Source organism: Drosophila serrata, unplaced genomic scaffold, assembly GCF_035046125.1.
Source record: "Drosophila serrata isolate PLE 108 unplaced genomic scaffold, ASM3504612v1 contig_359, whole genome shotgun sequence".
NCBI lineage: Eukaryota > Metazoa > Arthropoda > Insecta > Diptera > Drosophilidae > Drosophila > Drosophila serrata.
This window is the reverse complement of record NW_028257257.1, coordinates 1,170,551-1,183,436: the sequence shown is the minus strand read 5'-3', so window position 1 is coordinate 1,183,436 and position 12,886 is coordinate 1,170,551. Positions and strand designations below refer to the sequence as shown.

At 37.7% G+C, this 12,886-nt stretch overlaps 1 protein-coding gene across 49 annotated transcripts in view; it reads right to left on the bottom strand.

The window, feature by feature from the left end:
- Rbfox1 (RNA-binding Fox protein 1) overlaps positions 1 to 12,886 on the bottom strand; it is a 148,669-nt gene that overhangs the window by 26,485 nt on the left and 109,298 nt on the right. For 32 of the 49 annotated variants that reach the window (XR_015272975.1, XR_015272978.1, XR_015272972.1 and 29 more), the window contains exons 3-5: positions 7,944 to 8,414; positions 5,217 to 5,441; positions 1,663 to 2,481 (exon numbers count right to left, since the gene is read on the bottom strand). Coding sequence is in view for 37 of the 49 variants with exons in the window: in XM_086838749.1 (XP_086694875.1) it covers positions 1,663 to 2,481; positions 5,217 to 5,441; positions 7,944 to 8,414 (1,515 nt within the window). In the remaining 12 variants the exon portion in view is untranslated. The remainder of the gene's footprint in view (positions 1 to 1,662; positions 2,482 to 5,216; positions 5,442 to 7,943; positions 8,415 to 12,886) is intronic. The other 17 variants (XM_086838757.1, XM_086838762.1, XM_086838756.1 and 14 more) reach the window with 2 other exon arrangements.

Below are 12,886 nucleotides of genomic sequence, written 5' to 3'. Positions count from 1 at the left end.
CGTCTTCGTCGTCGTTCATGGTAACAACAACACTTTCTTGATGCTTATCAGCAACCACTGATTTGTTTTGTTTTGTGTTTATAGTTGAATTTATTATTTTATTATTTTTTTTTTTTTTTTTTTTTTTTTGTTTAGAGTTTGGAGAAGTAGACGTCAGCTCTTGACAGTAGAGGCAAAGCCAATGACTAATAAACAATGACTTGCAACTTTTGTAACACAACACATTTCTGAAACTTGGCCGGCAGCAGTCACATCGTTCCGGGGATGTTAGAACCCGTTGAGAATCATATGCACAGATGCGCGAGATGTTTTGAATCAAATTTAAGAGCAAGCTATTTGACTGAAACTCTGGAGTTATTCTTCTTTATAATTTTACTGGTATATAAATCGGAGCATGCCGAATCGGTGGACTATATATATATACATATATATAGCTGACATAGGAAGAATCGGACGATTTATAGAACTATGATCAGTAATTAACTATGACCAGTAAGTATCTATGACCAGTGAGTAACTATGAACAGCAAGTAACTATGATCAGTAAGTATCAATGAATGTTAAGTAACTATGATTAGTAAGTAGCTATGACCAGTAAGCAACTATGATCAGTAAGTATCTATGAGCAGAAAGTATCTATGAACACTAATAAACAATGACTTGCAACTTTTGTAACACAACACATTTCTGAAACTTGGCCGGCAGCAGTCACTTCGTTCCGGGGATGTTAGAACCCGTTGAGAATCATATGCACAGATGCGCGAGATGTTTTGAATCCAATTTAAGAGCAAGCTATTTGACTGAAACTATGGAGTTATTCTTCTATATAATTTTACTGGTATATAAATCGGAGCATGCCGAATCGGTGGACTATATATATATACATATATATAGCTGACATAGGAAGAATCGGACGATTTATAGAACTATCTGTAATTAACTATGATCAGTAACTAGCTATGACTAGTGTGTAACTATGATTAGTAAGTATCAATGAACATAAAGTACCAATGAGCAGTAAGTCACTCTGAACAGTGAGTATCTATGACCATTAAGTATCTATGAGCAGTAACTATCTATGACCAGTAAGTATGTATGATCAGCAACAAACTTTGAACACTAGTAAACAATGACTTGCAACTTTTGTAACACAACACATTTCTGAGACTTGGCCGGCAGCAGTCACTTCGTTCCGGGGATGTTAGAACCAGTTGAGAATCATAAGCACAGACGTGCGACATTTGTTTTGGAACAAATGGAAGAGCAAACTGTTTGAATAAAACTATGGGGTAATTCTTCTATATAATTTTACTAGTATATAAGTCGGACCATGGGGAATCGGTGGACTATATACACACATACATATATATGTTATATATATAAACTCTTTCTTCAGCTGAAGCTAGTTTTAAGATAAGTATTTTAATTATAAATATTTAACCTGAATGCTGATGTATAAATAGTTTTTCTACTTGTTTCGTTTGACTAATATAATCAGAAAAGGAGTAAAAAATTACTCATAAATTTATAAGCGACTATTTCTATTGATAAATATATCTAGTTTTAATAATAACAATAAATCAAATGTTTTTATTTTCATTACTTAATGCCCTATGAATAACCCTTCTTTTTATTGCTACTTAAGGTTAATTCTTCACTCACCCCAAACATGGCTCTTAGATCGGGATCCCGGAAGCGAAACGGTATATTGGAGACATGCAGCCGCTTGGGCTGACTCTTGGCATCAAGGGAGGCTGCGGCGGCAACGGCGGCGGCCACCGAGGGCACCGACTGGGCCGGGACTAGGGCGCTGCTGAGACTAGTGGCCGCTGCTGCGGCTGCTGCTGCTGCGGTGGGTGACTGCATCGATGTTGTCATAATGCCACTGGCCGCGGCAGCAGCTGCATTCAGATGGGCAATAACCTGTGATGTGCTGGCCGGCACAACGCCCCCATTGTTGGCACCATTGGCCATGCTATCCAGTCCGGTGGTGGGCAGAAGGCCAACACCGCTGCTGCTTGTGGCTGCCAGGGCACCGCTTGATATCGAGCTGCCCGTGACCGATGTGGCGGCCGATTGCACGGATGTGGGACTGCTGCACAGGAGTGGCTGCTGCTGCTGCTGCTGCTGCTGTTGCTGCTGCTGCTGTTGCTGCTGTTGCTGTTGCTGCTGTGCCTGCTGCTGCTGCTGCTGCTGAAGGGTGGGCGGCGTCTGCAGGAGCGGTTCACCGCTGGCCACCGGCGATGTATTACCCGACATGCTGCCCTCGTTGGCGCTGCCATTCAGGGTCAATCCGACGGCGGCAGCTGCTGCCTGCTGTGATGCGCTGGACGGGGAGCTACTGAGCGGTGATCCGGGCGTACCGCCGCCACCTCCTCCACCGCCGCCACCTATACCGGCGGAGCCAGTGCCGCCGGCGGCGTTGGCCATCGCGGAGCTCTGTTGGGAATCTGCTGCCTCATTGGCGATCAATACTGTGGACTGCAAAGAGAAGAGATCAAATATAAATTAAGTGGTAAGTGAATCTATGAATTTAAACTATAATTATTTTATGTAAACAATTACAAACACTTTTCTTTTAAATATTTCTGAATTTTAAAGCTTTTAAGCCAGTTTATAGAACACACAAACTAATTACTCTTCAAAAATTTGACAAAGTAATTCCCCAATCCCATTTCAATTGCTTAAAGTTCAGCAAAAAATCGCGAGTTTTTGGAAAAGTATTTGAGTTGTGCAAAAGGTACTCAGACTTGTTTGCAGTTTGCCGTATTTTTTCGCTGTTGAATTTTCAGCGCTGCCTGGCAAATCGAATGCGAACAAGTGCCGCAATAAATAAACAATTGAAATGAAAATACAATTTTCAAGTGGTTTACATTCCCAGAGCAGATGGAAATCCTGTGGGAAGGGCGCAAAAGCGGGCCACGCATCTGTGGTGGTAGTGTGTGTATGCATGTGGAGGTATGACCCAATAAAAAAGTTACACACACAATTGGGACAAGCAGACAGACATGACGGTGGAAGGGACCTGGAAAACCCCATACGGACACTCCCTACAGCATGCACTGAACAATAATTTAAAAAGAATATTTAAAAAAGAGATTCTGGATTTGTTTAGCTATAAAGTAATCATTAAATAATCAAACGATTAGGTTAGGTGATAAAAAGCTGCTTTATTTTAGGTGAATTGTATTTAATCTTTATAAGAAAAATGGTAGATAGAAGACCCTTAAGTCGAAACCTTCTAAATCTTTCTCTCTCTATATATCTCTTGCTCGCTATCAATAATTCGAATTTCAGGGGAATTTATGTAGTTTTCTTTCACATTTTTTCCCAGTTTATCCCTACATATTTTGTGGCACAAACTTGTGTTGACTTATGCAATAAAACTGTCGCGCAAACTGTTGCAATATACCCAATCCACCGCAGCAGCAGCAGCAGCAGCGGTGGCGACAATGCAATGCAATCCCCATCGAGCCCGCGGAAATGTTTGCATTTTGTATTTCTGCATTATTAAAACTGAAAATGCACTGCCATGGCAGGATATTATTGTTGGTTCACATCGCTAACCCCGCTAGCCCAACCCAACTATCTGCAGGAATAATATGAAAAATTCGCAATTCACGCAGGCAAACACAGATCGAAGCTAAATTCGATGACAATGCAATAAAGGCCAAGCGAAAAGAATTGCGTTTGCCCCATAATGTAGGCAATAGAAATAACGCTTAACTTAATTTGCTGCGCATTGTTGACACATAAATCTAAACAAATTTTTGTGTGTTCCCAGGTCCTGTTTGTCCTGACAATATACATTTTTTTTCCTAGCTGCTCCTGCTCGCTGTGCAGTTTTTTTTTTCTTTTATTCCAGGTTTGCATGTTTACCGAACATTTCGGTCCCAAAGTGAAATGGCGTGAAAAACTTTGGCCCCATAAATGGCCAACTGGGCGGAGGCGGTTTGGTTTATTGTTTCGGGTATCGGGTTACACGTAAATGACATTTAACGCTTTTTAGTTTATCGAAATGCCTTTTGTGCGGCACGCGACATTGCTGGAGAGAACAAAAAACAGGAAAAAGGTCGCCTAGAGAGCTTTGATTCGCCATCAAGAATTTCTGCATAAATTTGAAAAGTTTTTTTTTTTTTTCGTGGCCCACCAAAAGGCAAATAGAATTTTGTTTGGAATTATTTTCATTTGAATAAATTTTTTCCTAGGTTATTTTTATGTGAATACTTTAGGTGGCTTTACGTGCAAAGTTTTGGCTGAAAATCAGATTACAATTCGTTAACTTGATGGGCTTTATCTTAATTATATTTTGGGTATTAGCCTTTGATGGTGAATAATGGATTTTTGGAATAAAATTATACAGGTGAAATATGATAAAACGTGCCAGGAAAAGGCTATCGGTGGTGAAACAAGAAACAAGAGCTTCACTTGCAAATTCCAAACGCTTTAAATACGCACATTCTGCGAATCGGTATTAAGTTATATTTTTATTTAAAAATTTTACTGAAAAATTAAAGTTTTAAAAATTCATAACTAAGCTAAAATAGATTTAATTTTTAATCGGAAAGTGTGCCTATGTTTTTATGAGGTTAATAAAACTCTATTATACTCTATATACTCTATATATACTCTATATACTCTATTTAAAATGCTTTAAAAAATATCCTCAATAAAGATAAAATAACTACAGTACAAATGAGAAAATTTACGTATTTTTAATGAAATCTAAATCCTCTTTTATTATTTCTTAAGCTCACACCCACAGCTTGAATTTAATTCCCTCGACTCAATTAATTAGGAAAAACTTGGCTAGCACAAAAAATACAAATAATACTAAATAAAAAACTATGGTTCGCTGTAAAGAACAAAGTTTACCCTGATGATGACAATGCTTACTAAGGGAAAATGCAACTACAAAAGGAGTTCAAGTTGAGAGGCAAAAAGCAGCTTTTTCCCATGGCCAGTCAGTTGTTGGTCGCCTAATGAAGATGAGCATGGCAAACAAATAGGATAACACAAAATGGAAAATGGAAAATGGGCGAAAGGAAAACATGGTCCGAAGACCAAGAAAACCGGCACGTAAATTTCAATTGTGTGTGCCCTGAGAGCCAGTTCGTCTCTGAATATTTTCCGTTTTTATTTTCCGGTTTATTTTATTATAATTTTTTTTTGTTTTTTTTATTATTCTTGTGCTTGGTAGCTGGAACAACACTCACTATGCTGAGCACATTTCGTGGGGGCAGCAGCGATGATTGCAGATGCTGGTTTTCTGGCGACTGCTGCCGCTGCACTTGGTCCATGGCATGTCCATTTGTCAGAGATGGCTGCAAAATGGGACTGCCTGTGCTGCTGCTGGTGGTAGTGATGGTGGGAAGGACTCTCGGTTCTGCAAGGCTGATTCCATTGTACGACGGGTTCTGTGTTTGTGTTGACAGATTTGTCTGTGATAAATTTTCAGATAACAACAAGGATTTGCGTTTTAGTTGCAGTCGTAGTTCGTAGTCGTGTGGAGGACGTGGATTAAGAGATAAAGTGTGGAGAGACAGACAGGCAAGGCAGGACCAGGAGGCGGCGACCAACACCAACAATTTGCTTAAATGGGTAGCTTAATTTTTGTACTCCCTCCACAGTTTTTTTTTTTTTATAGTTGCTTAATTGCGTGGAACATGCCTTGAATATATAGTTACATCTGTGCCATGTTTAGAAAATAGGTTTTAATGAATCAAACTGCACAAAGTTGTGACTTAAAAGTCACCATTCCTTGGCTAAATACTTGTAATATTAAGCAACAGAAATACATATAAATTCATATACCATTTTTGTACAATTTATTATTGAATTTGTTAAGTAACTCCATATTTCACACTCTTAATTGTTTTAAACCATTCTACATTTATTAATTTAAAGCTTTCAAATGCTATTCCTTCATCTCAATATCCTATACCTCCATAATTAATGCTTTCTGGTTAAATTATATGCACAATTTTGACAGTTTTCCTCATTGTTATTGCTTTTGGCAAATTAATATTGATAAAGTTCGAATTGAATCAAATTTTCTCCTCAATTGAAAGACGAACGGATGAAGGAAAATGTTCGTTTGTTGACAGAGCAAACTGATTGCCCATTCAAGTTGCATAATCCTTGTGAATAAACCCCTTAAGATGGCTTTCGTTTAAATTTCCTAAATTTTTGCACCTCATTTGGTTTCGTTCGCACACATAAAGTCTCCTATTCATGTTCAAGTATTAAATTAATTGGCATTTTCGATGCATTTACGCCGTGGGCTCAAGCAAACAAAATAATCCAAGGTAACTTTTTCAAATGGTAAAACATTGCGTATGCGTAATGTTTGTATGAGGTCGAAATATGTTATTTAATTAAATGGGAAACTCAGTTGATAGGTGAAAAAAAAAACGAAAACAAAATGCAATCCGTATTTATATCAATTAATTCAATATTTGTTTATATATATATTACAACTGCAAGGCATTTGTGTGGTTCTAAATCTGTTTTTAAAAACCTGCCAACTCTCTCTCTCTCTCTCTTTCTGTTAAATTATTCAAATGCACGAATCAATTTTCATAAGCAAATATCTTTCGGTCAGTAAACCAAACAATAGTTGGTATTTATTCAAATGGTTAGACCGAAAAGTACAACGAAAGCAGCTGCTTGCAAATTGCTGCTAAGCTGGTCAACAATATAACATATACATATATGTTTTAATTAGATTTGTGGCCAAGCTAGAAAATGCAACTGATTTCGGGTGATAGCCGGAACTTTGCCCAACAACAGCAGGCAGCAATGTGTGAGCCATGGTCAATTTTTAATTAAAGCAGAAGAAATAAAACAATAAACAACAAAAGCATAGGAAAATATCCCTAACTGCAGGAGAAGCAGCAGCAACTAAAAGTATGCTACAAAAACACATCACAGCAACATACTAACAAACAAATTCAGGTGGCAAGGATCAGGGATCAGGGGTCAGGGGTCAGGCGAGTGCGTGAGTGTTGTTTTGTTCCCGCTGGCACTCTTTCCTCTTTGCTTTGCTTCAGCGTTGCAATTAAAAATGTAAAAGCAAAGCGCCCGCAACACCAAAAACAAATGCAGACTAAACACTAGCAGGTGCAGCAGTGATAACATACACCAGCCTCCTATGTTAGCTCAGGTCAGGTGTGCACTTAGCAAAAAAAATGCCATAAACTTTAAGTAAATTAATTAGAAATAAAAGGAATGCTTTCGGAATATTTTAAACTAGTTTTCTTATCAAATTTTAAAGTATTTCTCAGAGAAATCAAACAAAACTTGAAGAATCTTTAGCTTAGCAATATTAAAGAGATAAAATAGAATAGAATATAATTTCGGATTCTAAAAAGGTGTAAATTACATTATATTATAAATTATAGTTTCAAAATACAACAAATATGTACTAAAATAAATCATTTTTCATTAAAGAAATGCCTAGAGAACTCTTTTAAAAGTTTTTAAGAGTATTCAATAAAATATTTTACATGAAAACCAGAAGTGCATTTAAATATTCATACTTTATTTCAAATCATATAACTATATATGTCAAGGAAATGATTTGAAAAGTACGAAATAAAATGTTCACTTTTGTTTTGACGGGTTTTTGCATATTTAAAGGGTTAATTAATTGTTGTTATGTTCCGTGTAGCTATGTTATGTTATACATTTGTATGCGTTAACCAAATCAAAGCAGAGCTGAAACCAAAGTAGACCGAAACCAAACCAAACTAAACCAATGCGAACCGAAGCGAACCCATAAGCCAAAACCAAACATTGCTACAAATACCAATACCAAACACGGACACAAACCAATGCAAACACAAACATAGAATGAGTTAGAGCGAGAAGGGTGAATGAGAGCGTTATAATACAGAGATTTAGTGGCTCTTACTAATTTTCTTTTGACGGGAAAAACTCACCTTCTTCTGCTGCATGTACAGGGAGCAGACAACATCGGCTGATGATGCTGCACCGCCGCCGGGTGAATATTCTGTGCTCAATCCTCCACCGCCGGATCCTGGCGCTCCTGCCACTGATGTATTGCTGTTGCAGTTACTGTTGCCGCCAGCAGCTCCTGTTCCAGATCCTGCTCCGGCACCATCGCCGGCGGTCTGGTTAACTGGTTCAGCCTGCTGTTTGGCAGCTGCCGCAGCCACTGCCAGCGAGAGGCTGTCGGCGGCACTGGTGGCTCCACCGCCTACACTGGCACCGCCCACCTGTTGCTGCTGCTGCTGCTGCTGTTGTTGTTGTTGCTGCTGCTGCTGCTGCTGTTGGGCGTGCTGCTGCTGGGCGGCGGCCGCCGCTGCTGCAGCCGCTGCCGCTGGACCTGGTGCGGCGGCATAGCCGGCCGGAGCGCCCGGGAAAGGCGCCACGCCCGCCTGCACCATGTGCTGCATTTCCGGAAACATGTCACAAAAGTAAAGAGAGATCGGGGAAAGAGAAGCAGAGAGAGACAGAGAGAGAAATAGAGAGAGAGAGAAAGATGGGTTTATGGATTAGTAATGGTCGTAAAAGTCCAAGTATCCCCCAAAATGTGCACTCAAAAAAATGCAAAAGAGACATCAGCCATAAAAAATGGCTGCTAAAATAATAGCAGTAAAAATTTAGTTACACGCCGAAGATTTTAAATTAATAAATAAATAAACACAAGTTTTAAATTGATTCGAAATCTCTAGGTTAATTTTTGGTAAACCTTTTACATTAACAATGTCGTAATTAATAAATATATTGTTGTGTTTCCACTAAAATCTTCTTGAAATATAACAATATTCTTTTTAGCGACATTTTTAAATGTATACATTTGTTCTTTATACATTTTACATTCCATTATTTAATGAACAACACAGTTGCGATACAAATTTTCCAGAAAAATTGCATTTATTAACCTCTGTTCTAAATAACAAAAATATTCAATATTCAATATTCCTAGTTCTTTTGGACATTAAAAATTTATCACAACCTTTTATCTATTTAAACTGAAAACAAACTACCTTTAAAAGTAACTTTTTCAGTTAAAAACAATCTTTTCGAGTGCACATTTAAAATGAACATTATGAGTATTAGTTTTTTTTTCTTTCTGGTGACACTTTTCATACTTCTTGCGCTTCCATTTTTTCACCCCGCTTAGCATTTTGCTATTTGTGTATGTGTCTGGGCTATCTGAGCCATAAAAGTGCAAAATTAAATCCAGGTAGTTTATTTTGCAGGTGGTAACCCCATCGGGTCGTCCCAGGCCCAGAGCTTTCCGTATTAAGCTCTTGGGTTAGACAAAAAGGACACAAAGAGAGACACACACACACACAAAATGAGACTGTTAGTCGGGATTTTTTGGAGGATGTTTGTGGGGTTTTTAGGGGGCTAACAAAATGCGCTTTAAATTGTCAGTTTTATTTGTATAAATTTTTGCCATTATTTGGCTTGTCTCGCCCGGATTTCCAGGGCCCCACAACCTCTGTCAGCATCTATGAAATATGCAAAATTTGCAGCTTATTGTTGGTTGTAACTAAATACACACACATACACACTTTTCAGGAGCAGCAACAATGGCAGGCAAAACAGAAATAGGAAAGGATATTTGGGTGGTAAAAAGTCCTGGAACGGGATTATCGTTTGAGTGGCATTTTAATATGTTTTTTAGCCAAGGGAAAATTGTTGCCTTGCTGCATAATAAGACCCTTCTCCCAGCTTGCTTCGGTTACACGAAATGGTTATTAATTTTACAATTTAATGCAAATGTCAACGAAATGTTGGTGAAAGTGAAAGAGTTCTGAAATGCCTAATGCTACATTTGACAGGAAAATATTTCTGTGTTATGCTGTTCAATTGCGAAAACAGATTTCAGTCGTTGCGCAAACCCAATTTAAAATTGGGTCCCGTTTGTGGTACAAATAAATGCATTTAATTAGCGTGTTTTATATAAATACCTGCAGTGATTATAAATACCCAGACGTTAAACTATTTTATCCGATGGACACAGTTCATCTATCTTGGCAAGCAGGCCATAAACCAGGTCTTTCAACGCGCTACAAATACTTATCGATGCTTTTGCAGATACACTGAGAGGAAAACGGGTTTTAAATTCCTAATTTTCTTGTATAATTTGTATACCCTTGCAGGGTATTATAACTACAATCAGAAGCTTGTTATGCCGTGAAGGAGTCATTTCCGACCCTATAAACCATATATATTATTGATCAGCATCAGCAGGCGAATCGATCTAGTCATGTTAGGGAGAAAACAAATTTTTTGAATTTACTTTCGTAATTTTATGCCTAAATTTTATATTTTTAAATGGTCAAAATTTGACAAAATGTTAATATTCTTTAATTTTTAAACTCAGTATGCAGATTTATTAACCTTATAAAAACAACCACAGAACAGCTTTCCGAATTGAAATTAATGCATTTTTGGCTTAGCTATGCATTTTTTAAACTTTGATTTGTGGAAAAAATTGTCATACAAATTTATCGATAAATATCAGCTCTAAGAATGTCATTATAATTTAAGTCAGACCCCTGTAATGTTGTAAAAGAATCATTTGCGAACCTATAAATCATATATATTCTTGATCAGCATGAAAAGCTTTCTTGTCTTTACTTTAAAACGGTTTCTGCAAAACTATATATTTTAAAGATTTCGATAGTATTTTTAGTTTTGTCACAGCTTTTAATCGGATAAAACATTTCTGATCCTAAAGAATCCTCAATCAGCCTCAAAAATCCAAATTTTGGTAAAAAATTATTCCCTATTTCCCTACTAATGCTTCTCTTCTCCTTGTGTAGCATATTATTTATTTTATTTATATATATTTTTGGCACAACCCAACCAATTGCAGTCTGCTGCTGGGGAAAATGCTATATCCTCCCTCGACCCGCTTCGTTATGGCTGGTTTTTCCTAGCTTCTCAGCGATTTGCGCTTTGAAAAATTAGCTTGTTAATTAAATGCAAGCCACACATATGACAAGTCGCCAAAGGTGCAGGTAGTAGCCACCATTACACCCTGCCTCACTCCTTGCCTCCTCCTGTGTGTGTGTGCGCACTCATCTTGTGACATAATCTGCAGTGCAAATTGGTGCTCATGTTGCTCATCCGCCACGTTGGCCAACGCCAACCCATGATATATGCGCTTTGCTCTCGTATATACACATACGTAACGATATACGTAAATGTACAGCTAAACAGCGCGGAAAAAAATTGCAGAATTAAAAAAAAAAAAAATAGAAACTTGTCATGTTAAATTTACATAAAATTTTCGTATGAGAATTCATTTTGATGTGCCAATGAAAATGTTTTCCTGCTTCTTTGCCCCGCCAGGCTTTTCCGACAGCTGCTGACGCGCAGGGAATGAGAAGAATGAAAATGGGGAATGGGGAACGGGAAATGGGAATGAGAATGTGCTGACTTGCACTTGAGAGCCACCATGTTTCTCTTAATGAGTCTGTGTCTGGCCAAAGTTTTCCTTTAGCAAAAGTTCTGCTTCCCCTTTAAACAACTCCCAATAAGTTTCCATAATTTTTGCTGTCAACCGTAGGCGGGGCTTACATCACAGCAGTCCTTCAAATACTTGGCTGCATTTTCACAAATATTTTTCATTTAATTGCTCTTCAACAGAGCGAGAGAGAGAGAGCAAAAAACTGGAAGCAGTTAAGTATTTTTTAATATTTTCTTTTCCCTTTTTTTTATATATATATATATATATGTATATTTTTTGGGGCCATATTTACATGGCAAATATTTCGCTCGGCAGCAGCAATGAAAGTGGGTCCTGCCTGGCAATTTGCATTTGTAGGAGCAAAAAAAGAAAAGCATCTGCAGCATCGGCAGGAGAAATGTTCGGGCAGCTGGCACTGTTTTATTGACTGGGGCCAAAAGCGCCAACTGCCATCGCTTTTTGTTTACATTTCTGTGCCACTGCCACAGTGTTGTTTTTGGAGAATTTTCAACAAAACACTTTACGTTTTCCTATTTTTTTTTTTTGCAACAATTTCAACTCGCGCTGCGCTTTCAAGTGTTGGCCTTTTGTCTCGAGTCGCCATTCGCCATTCGCCATTCGATTCTGTTCAAATATTAGAGCAATTTTCCATTCTCATTAAATATATTGCCTTTTGGCAGCACCAGCACACGCTGCGTATGCGTTACGCGTTAAGTGTGTCACACATTCCACGGGCGATGATTGATGGGCGCCGAAAAAAAAAAATGCTAGTGTATATATAACATAAATAATGAAAAGGAAAAATGCGTTGAAATATTTGTGGGGGAGAATGTGAAAAAATACAGCTTGGAAAATGCATTTTAAATGAAATAAGTGAAAAACTGGAAAATTGGTACTAATGGCAAGAAAATAAAGCAAAAGAGAGTTTTCTTTATGGAGATTTTTTTTAATAAATGCAGCGATTGGCTTAAATTATGATATATTTTAAAGAATATTTCACAAAAATGCAGTGCTTTTAAGAGTTTATGGTTATTAAATTGTTTGATGAAGATATTTTAAAATAATTATACAAATAAATAAGCTAGATGAATTGCTATTAAAGCAGGAATGTTATATATTTCTTTTTTTGAACTAAAAACCTTCCATATTCGTTACAGCCTGCATTGTTTTTCTTTTAAATTCCTGCCCAAATATTTAGACAGAAACTAAACAAAAACCCCAAAGGCGGCTGCCACACTTGTCAGAAGTCAAACTAAATTATATGTGCGGTGGTTTCAGCCGCATTACATCAACGGAATATTAATAAACCGTGACGTGAATGGCGAGTGAAAATATTTCGTTTGTACTTTCCAAACCAAAAGTCTTTTTTTGAACAAAACGGCCACGTGCGTCAGTGCCCAGTCGTTGCTGTCCGTTCCGATTAGCATTAAC